Here is a 13392-nt window from a genome sequence, read left to right as displayed (position 1 = left end):
AGATGAAATCCATACATAGGTGATACTCACAAAGTGCTAAAAGTTGTCCAAAATGGCCAAATGTTTTTATTTCTGTCTATACCTTCCTAAGAGGTACTATAAAGGAACTGAAAAGTTGACTTTTCAAAATCAAGATGAAACCTCAGGCACAAAAGTGTTTTTCTGCCCTGCTGTATTAACGCTTACCATCCACCCTCCCCCCACCTCGGCCTTTTCTCCTCAAAACAATTTCTGTCAAAAAAAAGATACAACCTCCCTATTGATTGGAAAGTTTTCTTTGAAGATTTCCAACTCAGGATCTCACTTCAGCATAGACAGAAACATTTTGCTCACCAATTTCTAAATTCCTAAAACCTCTTAACAGCCCCAATATCTTTTGATCACAAAAATATTGAGAAATCTACTGATGTAAATTAAATGATATAAAGTCCCTCTGTGGTCATTCATCATCCAACCATTGTCATATATTGAAAAGGACTGGATGGAATGTTCGCCAAAAAAGCAGGCAGCCCCTGTCCTCAAGGAATGTACCCTCTGTCTCAGTCACAATGTGCACATCAATAAATAATTCCTTCCTGAAGTTGAAATACAGTACGCCTAGATGAAGAGGAAGCTTTTTCTGGATTCCTTCAAATTATGAGCAACTGGCACTCTGTTAAGGAACTGATTTCCTGTGGCCAAGCACCACAACAGTAGGTATTAGTCATAACTTTGACTTATCTGAATAGGGGCACTTTACTGAGTAAAGACCCTATTCTTTTTAAAAAACAATACTTTTAATCTACTTTAATTCAGCCTGTCAGAACAAGAAAACCCGACAATACCATTAGTAGTTTCTTACCCCATCCTTCAGACAGAACAAAATCTGGACAGAAATGTCACAGGGCTTTGAAAAACAGAAAGTGAGTGTAGTTTTCACCAGTGGAAACAAGGTGGTTCAGGCTGCACTCTGAGAAGAACTTGTGTGGAAAAGATACAAGAAACAACACTTCATCAAGGGGGCATCAAGAGCATCAAGGGGGCCTCCCAAGTCTTATTCGAGAACACTGGAACTTACTCTGTGCTCAACGTTAAGATCTTATAACCCAGTGCTAAAATGAGCAGTAAGAGACAGGAAGAAATGGGAAACAGGAGTTCTGGCTAAGGGCTATTTCAACATAGTGATGTTAGATATGTTTCTTTGTGCCTACATTTCTTGTCGGTTAAAAATAACCTTCAGCTTCCATATTGGGTTCCCTAAACATATCCTGCGAATCTTTAGAGCAGGGGAAAAGCTATCCAGCAACTGAGGCTATGAAGCTCTCTACAAGGATGACTAAAGGGCAACGTGATGCTTCCCTAAATGAACGTACTGTTATTTACATGTACACCTGAATGCTGTTCCTTTTCAAAAAAGACACTACAGGAAGTTGCACACTTACTCTAAAAATGCTACCGTCGCACAAATGTTTAGACATTTTTCTGGAATTGCTTTAGAGTCAGCAGTTTATTCTTCTGAATGTACAGCAATGGACTGTGGATATTCTTAATTTCAACTTATGCCTTGCTTAAAATTTCCTAAAGAGATTTTAAGCAGCTTATATTAAAAACATTTATGCTAACGTATAAAGAAAAAAATTGTATGCCTTTGCCAGGTGATTTCTCTGAAGAGAACATTTCTTTCAATATTTATGCTTGTGAAGAAAAACAAACAAAAAAGATCACATGACTCTGTAGGTGCAATTCATATTTAGGGAAGAGGAGAGTCAAAAACTCCACATCTTCAATATCAGTTCCTCACTTCTTACCCCAGTGTTTCTGACAGCACAAATAATTTGCCTATTTCTCTCAACTGCAATCCTGCCTCTTCATCACTAGGCCAGGATGGTACTGCGTAATAGAGATAATCACTTTTTGGAAAGGTGATTTTCAGACAGTCTAAGCCTGACCCCTCTTTCTAAATAGGGACACAGCTGCCTTAACTCTACTTAAGATACAAAAACAGGGCTTCCCTGGTGGCGCAGTGGTTGAGAGTCCGCCTGCCAATGCAGGGGACACGGGTTCGTGCCCCGGTCCAGGAAGATCCCACATGCCGCGGAGCGGCTGGGCCCGTGAGCCATGGCCGCTGAGCCTGCGTGTCCGGAGCCTGTGCTCTGCAATGGGAGAGGCCACAACAGTGAGAGGCCCGCGTACCAGGAAAAAAAAAAAAAAAGATACAAAAACAGCTTTTCAATCCCACATTCTTATTCACAAAGCCTCTTCAAAATGGCCACAATGTGGGCTTCCCTGGTGGCGCAGTGGTTGAGAGTCCGCCTGCCGATGCAGGGGACACGGGTTCGTGCCCTGGTCCGGGAAGATCCCACATGCCGCGGAGCGGCTGGGCCCGTGTGCCATGGCCGCTGAGCCTGTGCGTCCGGAGCCTGTGCTCCACAACGGGAGAGGCCACAACAGTGAGAGGCCCGCATACCGCAAAAAAAAAAAAAAAAAAAAAAAAAAAGTCGCCACAATGTAACTCTTGTATATGTAAAAGTGCTTATATTAACTCTTTGGTCATCTCAAGATTTCACTAAATGACATGCACACATATTAAATAATCTGGCAATGATGAATACCCTTCACAGATTCTAAGCATTACTTTTTAGTACACCCTATAAAACATTATCAAAGCTACACAATCAGTCACCTGGAAGATAATTTAGCCAACCTTTCATGCTCATTAAGATCATGCCTTCATTCAAGAGAGACAAAGGTGTATCTTTAACAAACTTAGGCTGCTAAACCAGATTCAGGCTGTTTTGTTCCCGTTATTATTTTAGTGATTGTAAGTGTATCCTCCACTGCTCCCAACTTCACTTTTACTAGCTGATAAGCAACAATGAACCTTCCTGACACTATTGACTCACTATATTCAGCCCACCTGAAACTTATCAACAAAGGAGAAAAAACAATGATTATCCACTGAGGTGTTTCCCTCCGCTCTGGCTTCAAGCTCATCTTCGAAACTACTCAATTGTTTCCAACTTCCTCTCTGGAATAAGAAGCTCAGTACTCAGGGAGCTCCTGGAGTGACAGGATCTTCACGAAAAGGCTCTTCTTGCTCCCGAACACCTATTTATTTTGTAACAAATGGAGCCCCGTTGGAATTTTCACTTTGGGACCCCATAATTACATTTCAGAACAAGAACGTTCCTGAACTATCATGCTTAGATTTGAAACAGGTCTGCGTATTTTCTTGAAAGTTCACAGGAAAACGGGGTGGGAGGAGTAGCAGAGAGACATCAGGCAGAAGATACGTAAAATGAGAGCTTGTACTACTCATTCTAGAATGTGGCTGGAGTAGTTTATATCCTCCTGACCTGTGAAAAAGAAATTTTAACGCTACTCATAAGACACTCACCTTGAGAATTTTGACAACCACTCTCTCATTGTTGGTGATGTTAATGGCCTCAAATACTTCACTATACTTTCCCCTACCAAGTTTTCGAACCAGCTGGTAATCGTCTTGATTACTGTGAAAGGCAAGAAAGAGCGACACATAAAGGCCAGGACTTGGGATTAACTGAGCCTATGCCCACTACACACCCCCATCCAGCCGCTTCCATTAATCAAGCACTTGGAAGTGTCTATATACATCATGCCACGACTCATTACCTAAATGAAAGCCACAACATAAACTTGGCTCCCTTCACTGGACGCAGCTCCTAACCTAACTGGTCCCTCATTAACTTGGGGGAGATGAGGTAGGAAGGCAAGGGTCTGAGCCAATTTAGAGAGATGAGCAAAGCATCACCATCCTGGAGGCTCAGAAGTGCCCCTCTGCCCACAGCACCTGCCTTATACTTCACACGCCGAAGGTAGACAGCTCCTCCTTTGAGAGTCTGGACGTCTTTAAAAAATTTCCTCCCACCCAGCCTCATTTCAAAAAACTAAAAAGGCAGAGAATTTTAATAGCTCAAGAGTACAGCTGCTGACTTCCCACCCCAATAGAAACCCCAAAGCGTGAGAAGGGCCGCTCCCTCACTTCCACCAGGCTCTGGTTCCTGGACCCCTACACTTATCAGTAAGAAAGCATTCCCTGGGGTGAGCGGGAGAAAGGGGTGCGCACGGCGGAGAGGAAGGAACGAGAAGGGGGGAGAAGAAGACGAGAACATAGTGTGTGTGTGTATGGGGGAGGGTCTGCCGCCCACCCCAGACCCGAGGAAGCACGGGCCCAGCGGGGAAACAGATCGCTGGGGGGACAGATCGCGGGGAGCGAGTGCGGTCTGCGTCGGGGGGCGGCCGGGCGGGGGTGGGGGTGAGAGGGCCCGGCGGGGGACGGCGGCGGCTTTACCCCCAGCTCGGGACGTGAGCTTCATAGTCCCAGTACTCGCGGCTCCTCAGGCTGTTCACCTCGGCGTAGACCCGGGCCCTGCTGCCCGCGGCCGGGCCGGGCATGGCGGGCGGCACCGGGGGGCGCCGCGGGGCGCCGAAGGCGGCGGCGGTGCGGCGGGGGTCGCGGGGCGGCGGGCGGAGGAGGCGGCGGGCCGCGGGCCGCCGGAGGAGGAGGAGGAGCGCGGCTGCGGGCGTCCGCGCCAGGCCGGGCCCGCGGGGGCGGGCGGGCTGGGGGCGCGGGGGGCGCCGGCCGAGCCGGCCCGGCCCTGGAGCGGCCGGCGGGGTGGCGGGGCGGGAGGCTCTTGCAATCCGCGGCGGCCTCTGCTTGGCTCGCGGCCCCGCGGCAGCGGCGGCGGCGGCGGCGGTGGCTGCACCAGCAGCGGCAGCCGCCGGCCGGGGAAAGGGTAGCGGCGGCGGCGGTGGCGAAGAAGGAGGAGGAGGAGGAGGAGGACACCCGGAAAAGAGGCCGCGCTCACTAGGAGCGGCCGTCGCCCGGCCCGGGGCCTCCCGGCTCACAGCGCCCCCTGCTGCGTGGGGGGACCCGCCCGGCGGCCCGGCCCCACCCCCGGCCCCGCCCTCCAAGGCTACCTTCCAAGTCTCCCCATCCTCGGTCTGGCCTAACGCCCTCATCACGGAGTCTCGTCCACCCACAGGCTACTGCCCTAGAGGCTTACCCCTCGCATACCCTTTTAGGACTCTCCTAGAGACCCCTACCCAAAGCTCTCTACTCTCTCGTCATCCAGAATTTACCCATCCCAACCTCCCAAACGGACACTGTTGTGACCTTTTTGTCACACAAAGTTCCCATCAAGTCCCTCCCTAATGACTCGATCTTATCTCTCAGAACCTCTCCAACTCAAGAGTTCCCCATCCCTCCCAGACACCCCGTCTTCCCCCAATGGACCCTGCCCTGTCACCCAGAGACTCTTAAACCTCAAGACTTCCTCTTCTCTCCTCATCCAGAGCCTTCCTCACAAAACCCTTCTTTTACGCTTTCCTCCAAATTTCCTTCCAGAACCTTCCCTAAGAACCCTCTGTATGTTCACTTCTGTCACTTGGTTAAGTTGGAGTCAGCCGGGTTTCTCACTGTAAAGTTCCTATTTTTCCCTTTGTAATTAATAAGCAATTTGTGGGGAGATACTTTAGGACCATGTAAGTACCCTGGTTTTGTTTGGGGCCACACAGAGCAGAAGAACAATTGTGAGGGACAGGCTAGGGGCATGGACTGAGGGTGGTGTAGCCAACCAAACTTTGGCCTATTTTATTATGTTGTCTTCTAGCCCTGAACACTCTTCTCTCTCTCTCTTTTTTTTTTTTTTTGCGGTACGCGGGCCTCTCACTGCTGTGGCCTCTCCCGTTGCGGAGCACAGGCTCCGGACGCGCAGGCTCAGCGGCCATGGCTCACGGGCCCAGCCGCTCTGCGGCATGTGGGATCTTCCCGGACTGGGGCACGAACCCGTGTTCCCTGCATCGGCAGGTGGACTCTCAACAACTGTGCCACCAGGGAAGCCCCACTCTTCTCTCTTTGATCTTCTGGGCCTTTTGTCTTGCTTTCCCATCCCACATTTTTTTTTTTTTTTTGTCAACAGAACTTCCTCACTCAGCCCAGGTTGCTCTGACTCCAATCCTTTTTCATATTCTGTTTTCTAGGTGAGACCCTGTTTCCTCCTTTTTGATATAGTTAAGGGCACAGACTGTGGAGTCAGATCCATCCGAGGTCTGAATCCCAGCCCTGCTACTTACAAGCTGTGTGACCTTGGGCCAATAACTTAATCTCTCTGTGCTGTAGATTTTATAGCATAAAAATAGTAATGGCACCTACTTCACAGGGCTATGGGGAAAATTAGACAAGGTAAGCCATGTAATACACTTAGAACAGTGCCTAGCAGGTACTACATGCTCAATATTATTATTATCAGACCAGGGCCTTCCTCCTACACTTTTCTGTCCTTAAGATCACCACATGCCCATCTTTCAGTTCTTTTCTACCCTCCAAGCTTGACCAGGGCCACCTCCACCCCCTCCACTCCCATCTTGCTATGCCTGACTCCTTTTTCCTCTTCAAGTCTCACCTTTAAGTTCACTTTAAATGTTAGAGTTGATACTGCTCTATCCCAGCACCCATCCACATTCTTCAGAAAACTGCATATTTTCTAATTATTTGTTTCCTAGGTTATTGTCTGTTTCCTCCACTGTAGAAACAGCGTGAGAACAAAAACTGAGTCTGGTTGCTCACCACTGTCTCACCCAGCATCTGCCACAGCTCAAGGCTTTCAATGAATACAGTGTTACCCTACAGAGCATGTATTAATTACAAAGGGCAACCTGGAGGTCATCACGCTAATCATGAATCAAACTTAACATCATCAGTAAGTGACTAACTGACCCTCTGATGTGATGCATCAAGAAGGGACACAACATTTGCCCCCAGATTTTAACTTTAATCAGACAAATCCAAACTGGGGAGCATTCTGCAAAACAACTAGCCTGGACTCTTCAAAAAGATGTGTCACAAGAGAAAACAAAACAAAAAACCAAAACTCTGGAGTAATGCTCTTTATTAAAGAGCCTGAGAGATATAACTAAATGAAGTGTATCATTCTGGATTCGATCCTGAATGAAAAAGGTAGGAAGGAAAGGAAAGAGAGATGGAGGGAGGAAGGGAAGGAGAAAGAATACAGCTAAAAGGACACTACTACGTATTGGGACTACTGAGGAAATTTGAATTTAGGATGTATATTACATAAAAGTATTGTATCAATGTTAAATTTTATGAGTGCGAGGATTATGTTGTGGTTAGGCAGGAGACTCTCTTGATCTTAGGAGTTATATGCCAAGTGTTTAGGGATGAAGTATCATGATATCTGCAACTTACTCTCAAATGGTTCTCCAGAAAAACATAGGTTCCTAAGAGCACAAGCATGCAAGGGAGAGGGGAGAGATTACAGAGAAATGTTGACAGTTGGAGAATGTGATTGGACTACATGAGCTCGCAATTTTTTGGTACTTTGAAAATTTTCAAAATAAAAACTGGAAAAAAATAAATAAAGCATTTATGGAATAAGTGGGCTTTGGAATTTAATTCCCAAACCTGCAAACCTCCCTAAATCTCTGTTGCATGAGAAGACACAAACGTTCTCAAATTCTTAATGCAGCCTTAGGATTTCTTTCTGACAAGACCCTGTGAACTAGTCTAGACCAGAGGTTTTCAATTCTGAGCCCTGGATGAGCTTCCTAGGTTCAAGGAAACCTTGACACTGTGCAAATTTGTGGGTCAGTGTGTGTGTGTGTGTGTTTATGCATATGGGTGTGTGTGCATTCTGTCCTTAGCATCCATCAGATTCTCAAAGGAGCCCATGGCCCAAAAAGGATTCCAAACTACTGGTCTAACTACTAAGTCCAGTCCCAGCTGGGGTTCCATTCCTTACCTCCGACCTCACCCACTTCTGACCCCACCTACCCTCCCTCCACCTTTCTCTCATCCCTCACCACCTAACCCACACCCATCTCACGTAACCTGCTCCCACACCTGCCGGGATGCCTGAGGATTTGCCCACACATCACTCTGGTGCAAAATGCCCTTGGATTTGGCTGACACTTGGCTAACTCAGCCCTGAAACTTGCAGTCAGTCCTCCCACGGCCAAATGGAGTATGCTTTTGTGGTTTCTTGGTAGGTAGGTTAGGCATTCCATGGACTTGGTAGAGACCCACCTCCTCTCCTTCCTGCCAGTTTGCCATGCAGTGTGCTTGGTGTGAATTAAGATGGGTGATTGGAGATGGTACCAATGCAGCTTTTACTGAAGGAGTAAGATTCACTTGGATATGGAGAAGGACAGGCCAGTGGCTCTGCAGGGATGGCAGACAGGGTAGGGACATTCAGTGAACCAGAATCAACCTCCTCTAATTACTCTGTGTGTGTGGGTCTGAGGATGAGCATAATTCAGGGTTACACAAGGGAGAATGAAAGAGGGCATCTTGAGTCAACTGGCCCAAGAATTTAATACCAGCTCCTCCTATGCCCCCAAATTCTAACCAAATACTAAAAAATAACCCCCAACCCCCCTCCCGAAATTAAAAAACCCTCACAAGAACACCTTCTATCTTTCCAAGGCCTATTTCCAAAACATTTGAGAGGTTTACAGGCTTTTATGCTATATTGCTGATTCTTAGAACCTAGCCCAAGAAAATGATGACAATTATGATCAAAGAATTATTAATGGTAGTGACAATTTGTGTGTTCAATATCATTGAATCCTGCAAAAACCCTGAGGCTAAAAACCATTGAATTTACCCCTTAACTGGGTGGATTGTATAGTATGTGAATTATATCTCAAGAAAGCTCTTTAAAAATCCAGTGAGGTTGGAGCTATTGTAAGGATCTCCTTTTTGCAGTTGTGGAAACCAAGACTCCAATGACATGGATAATTGAAGCAGAGCCTGGATTTGAACTCTGGTCTTTCTGACCACCAAGTCCATTTCTGATTCAGTATATCCCCCCAAAGACCTAAAGATGTTCATCATGAAAATCATCATCTTTAAAATCATGAAAATGTAAAACAACCTAAATATCCCCAATTGGGGGACCAGTTAAACAAATCGTGTATCCCTACAGTGAAATATTAGGGATCATTAGAAATTATGATTATCAGGAATTTTTAGTGATGAGAAAAATTTTATTATATGAGGTTTACTTGTGTAAAAAATTACAAAAGTAATTGTGGTAAGCAGAATAATGCCACAGTCTCCGCCTTGTTCCCCAGAGATCTCTACTTTCTAATCTCTGTGACCTGTGAATATGTGAATATATTACTTCACATGGAAAAAGAGGCTTTGCAGATGCAATTAAATTAAGGATTTTGAGATGGGGAGATTATCCAGGATTAGCCAAGTGGGCTTAATGTAATCACAAGGGTCCTGATAAAGGAAAGAGAGGCAGGAGAGCCAATGAAGATGGAAGCAGAGGTCAGCGTGATGCAATTGCTGGCTCTACAGGTGGAAGGGGGCCATGAGCCCAGAATTGTAGTCAGCCTCCAGAAACTGGAAAAGGCAAGGAAACATTCCCACCTAGCAACTCCAGAAGGAATGCAGCCCTGCCAACACCTTGATTTTAGTCCAATGACACCCATTTCGAACTTCTGACCTCTTGAACTATAAAAGATAATAGACCTCTGTTGTTTTAAGCCACCAAGTTTGCTGTTATTTGTTATAACAGCAACAAGAAACTCATACAGTAGAATATAGTTACTAAACATTCTTCAAGAAACTCAGTCAGTGAGATTAAAAGTGAAGAGTGTTCTTCTTTCCCTTGGACATTCCCACAGTTTGGTGTGTATCCTTCCAGGCCTTTTCCTCTGCAATAAGAACATATAATACAATAACATATAATACAATGTATCTTCTTTTGCTTTGCTTTGCTTTGTACCAAAGTGTGTATTCATACTTAGTAGATAAGTTCTCAGGCTTGTAACAAATGTATAGAAAAAGAACTGCAAAGAGCTACAATAAGTGCCTTTGAGTCTGGGAATCACTTGACTTTTCCTTTGTGGTCAGAAAAAATAACAAATGTTTAGATGCTGTTTACTATCTTGGCCCTTCTCCCAACAACCTATGAGTTAGTGGGGGCTTTTCACCAGTTGGGAGGTTGTAGAGGGTTGCGGAGTAAGGTCTTAACTTCTCTCTGTAATCAGAGGAATCCACAGGGAATGCTGGGCTCTCATTTCTGTGTGTCTTTGAGGCTCCAGACAGGTGACTAAAGTGTGTTCATTAGGGCCGCACTGGCGGCACTGCACCTGGGTCCATTCCCACAACTTGCTTAGGGATAACACGCTTTGATTCTTTATTTCTTAATCATCCTTAAAGTGTGACCCACTCCACCCTCCACCCAGCAGGTGTCCCCACAGAGGGGCAGGAGCAGATGTGGCACAGCCTGCTCAGACTAGAAACAGAAATTTTCTGCCGGTGCTCCAGTGGGGTGCTTTTTTATTCAGCCTTGTTTTTTTTTTTTATTAATTTATTTTATTTTATTTATTTTTTATTTTTGGCTGCGTTGGGTCTTTGTTGTTGCATGCAGGCTTTCTCTAGTTGCGGCGAGCGGGGGCTACTCTTCATTGCAGTGCACGGGCCTCTCACTGCGGTGGCTTCTCTTGTTGCGGAGCACGGGCTCTAGGGGCACGGGCCTCAGTAGTTGTGGCTCGGGGGCTCTAGAGCGCAGGCTCAGTAGTTGTGGCGCACGGGCTTAGTTGCTCCGCGGCATGTGGGATCTTCCTGGACCACGGCTCAAACCCGTGTCCCCTGCATTGGCAGGCGGACTCTTAACCACTGCGCCACCGGGGAAGCCCTATTCAGCCTTGTTTGACTGCAAAAGGGGGCACACTTTTTCACCCCTGTCCCCCATCACCCATCTTTTCCGAGAAGCTCAGTGAACTCAAACTCTCCTATTCTCAGGGAAAGAGATAAACTCATTCAGACTAAAATGTCAATAACAGCTCTCTAAAGGGGATTTGCATTTGAAGGAGGGTCTGGACTCAGAAGTCCTGCAGAATGGATCCTTCATCACGTAGTGTGAGTGGTAGGTGGAGGGGTTATTTTGAAGGGCAGGCAGTACCTCCCTGAGAGCTGCACCCACCCCGAGAGACTGAGGTAGGCATTTGGAGGGGCGTGGGCTGAACTCTACAGTAACAGGCACCACAGCCCCTGGCAAGGCCATTGTACTTCGTAAACATTTATCCTCTTTCGGGCAGACCAATTGCTCTTCCAAATTGTCCACAATCACCATCAACTCCCACCTCCCATCCATCACCAAGTCCAGCTGGTTTTCTGTCCAGCTGGCAGCTCACTTCCACCCTCCTGTCTTGATGCCCATAGAGTTGGCCCTGACTTAAGCCTGAATCATTTCCTCCTTGCCTTTTCTGCAGGTCCTTTTCTGCAGCCATTTCTGGGCTGTCAGACTTACCACGTACTAACCCAGGGGTCCTTAACCTGGGTCAGTGGCTAGAACTCATTGGGTTCATAACCTCGGGTGAAAAAAAATTACATCTTTATTCACTAACCTCTAAATAAAATTGAGCATTTCCTTCCATTATGGATGTAGTAAATAAATAAATAAACAAACAAACAAATAAATAAATAAATGAAAATGAAAACAAACAAAGCCCAGTAGTATTAGTGGCCCCTGCAAGTATGTCACTAGTAGAAATCCCAGAAATTTGCTTGTCACTTTACAGTTGGTGTTATTATTTTTGTTTTTAAGATTTTTTTGTTTTTTTGGTATGGACCATTTTTTTTAGTCTTTACTGAATTTGTTACAATAGTGCTTCTGTTTTATGTTTGGGTTTTATGGCCCCGAGGCATGTGGGATCTTAGCTCCCTGACCAGGGATCGAACCTGCACCCCCTGCATTGGCAGAAGTCTTAACCACTGGACTGCCAGGAAAGTAAGTCTCTGGTGTTTTGTTTTGTTTTGTTTTTCAGATTCTCATGTTTTATTGCCATATCTTCATAAACATTTAAAAGGGAAAAATATCATCACTGCAGTCTTGACAGGTAAGATTTATTAATCCTTAACTAGATTGTAATGGATCCTCTCAGAATTGAAGAAAATGGTTGATAGAAGCATAAGGTGGCATTTGGTGCTGGTCATTCAGTTCATGAGGCTGTAGACTGGAGCATGTGCTCAAGTGTGAAAGCTTGGCAGCTGGATCTTTCTGCTTGGTCCATTTCCCAGCCAGGTTAAACCCTTGTTCAAACTTACTAGCTGTGTTTCTGATTATAAATTGCTTAATCTCACTTTGCCTCAATATATTCCTGGCACATGATAAATATTCAATTAATGTTAGTTCTTATTGTTAGTGATCCAGAAGAATTTCAGCACAAACCCAAATATTAAGATGTTGTTTTAGATCTGCTTCTTTGGGTCACTTCTGATGAGCTTTCTAGTTAGTTAGGCTCATGATAGATGATGGTTGACCAACAAAGATCCAACTGATTCATAAGATAGTTCCAAACCTTGTCTGTAGATTTTCCTGGAGGTCTCAGTTTTCATCAGAACTTTGGAGATCATCTCAATACATCAGAAGTATGCCAATGCACAAAAGGAAAAATGTTCCGTACTATACTAAAAGCCATTGCTGTCCAGAAGGACCAGCTGCTCTGATTGCCAGAGGCAAAACGTACAGTGGGACTGTCCTTCCTCCAGACATAAGGCATCTGTTTAGAAGGCTGTGAGGCTTTTTATTTGATAAACGTTTGATACATTTTTATTTGATAAACATTTGATAGACATTTGATACTTTTTATTTCCCCCAACAGATACTAGGGGATATACCCTAAGGAATAACAAAAAAAACATACAAAATAACAACAAAGAACCAGCTAAACTAAAAGATGTTGCACTTGCAAGCTCTTTTTGTTTTAGGAAGTGCATCATTTCTGGATGCTTGCAGAAGTCTTCCTGTTTGACTGGAAGATGACATGGAAAGCCCAAGTGCCAGTGATGGGCCAGCCCTATGACTGCAGGGGCCTGCCAGCTCCGCTGCTCACAAGAGCACAAAGTACAACAGAAGTTCCTGTGGATGACCTGCCAGCTCCAGAAAGCACTATCTAAGCCCAGGAAGAAAATGAAAACTCCACAACCCTAAGTGGGGACCAATCCCTTCACTGAGAAAATGGAGGAGGAGACATAGACCACAGTGAGAGAGATGGTTGGGAGAAGACAGCCCTGGTGGCAAGCACAGTAGACACCGGTGGCATTGCTGGGCTCACCCTGATTAGCACCAAGAATCGTGTCATTCTGCTGACACCATAATCCTTAGACCCTGTTCTAATTTTGCCACTTGCCCAGTAATGTCCTTTAGAGCAAAAGGATCCCCTCCAGAACCACAAGTGGCATTTAGTTGTCATGTTTCATTTTTTTAAAATTGAGATATAATTGACATATATTAGTTTCAGGTGTACAACATAATGATTCCATACATGTGTATGTTGTGAAATGATCACCACACTGAGTCGCGGTAACATCCATCACCACAGAGTTAGTTGTGGCTC

At 45.6% G+C, this 13392-nt stretch overlaps 1 protein-coding gene across 2 annotated transcripts in view; it reads right to left on the bottom strand.

The window, feature by feature from the left end:
- Positions 1 to 4451, bottom strand: part of CSNK2A2 (casein kinase 2 alpha 2) — a 38768-nt gene extending 34317 nt beyond the window's left edge. For both annotated transcript variants that reach the window (XM_082607413.1, XM_082607412.1), the window contains exons 1-2: positions 4310 to 4451; positions 3377 to 3488 (exon numbers count right to left, since the gene is read on the bottom strand). In XM_082607413.1, the coding sequence (XP_082463539.1) occupies positions 3377 to 3488; positions 4310 to 4413 (216 nt within the window). In that variant the 5' untranslated portion in view covers positions 4414 to 4451. The remainder of the gene's footprint in view (positions 1 to 3376; positions 3489 to 4309) is intronic.
- Between the last annotated feature and the right edge of the window lie 8941 nt (positions 4452 to 13392).

Source organism: Mesoplodon mirus (assembly GCF_964341445.2).
Source record: "Mesoplodon mirus genome assembly, chromosome: 19".
Taxonomy (NCBI): domain Eukaryota; kingdom Metazoa; phylum Chordata; class Mammalia; order Artiodactyla; family Ziphiidae; genus Mesoplodon; species Mesoplodon mirus.
This window is presented reverse-complemented; position numbering and strand designations above follow the sequence as displayed.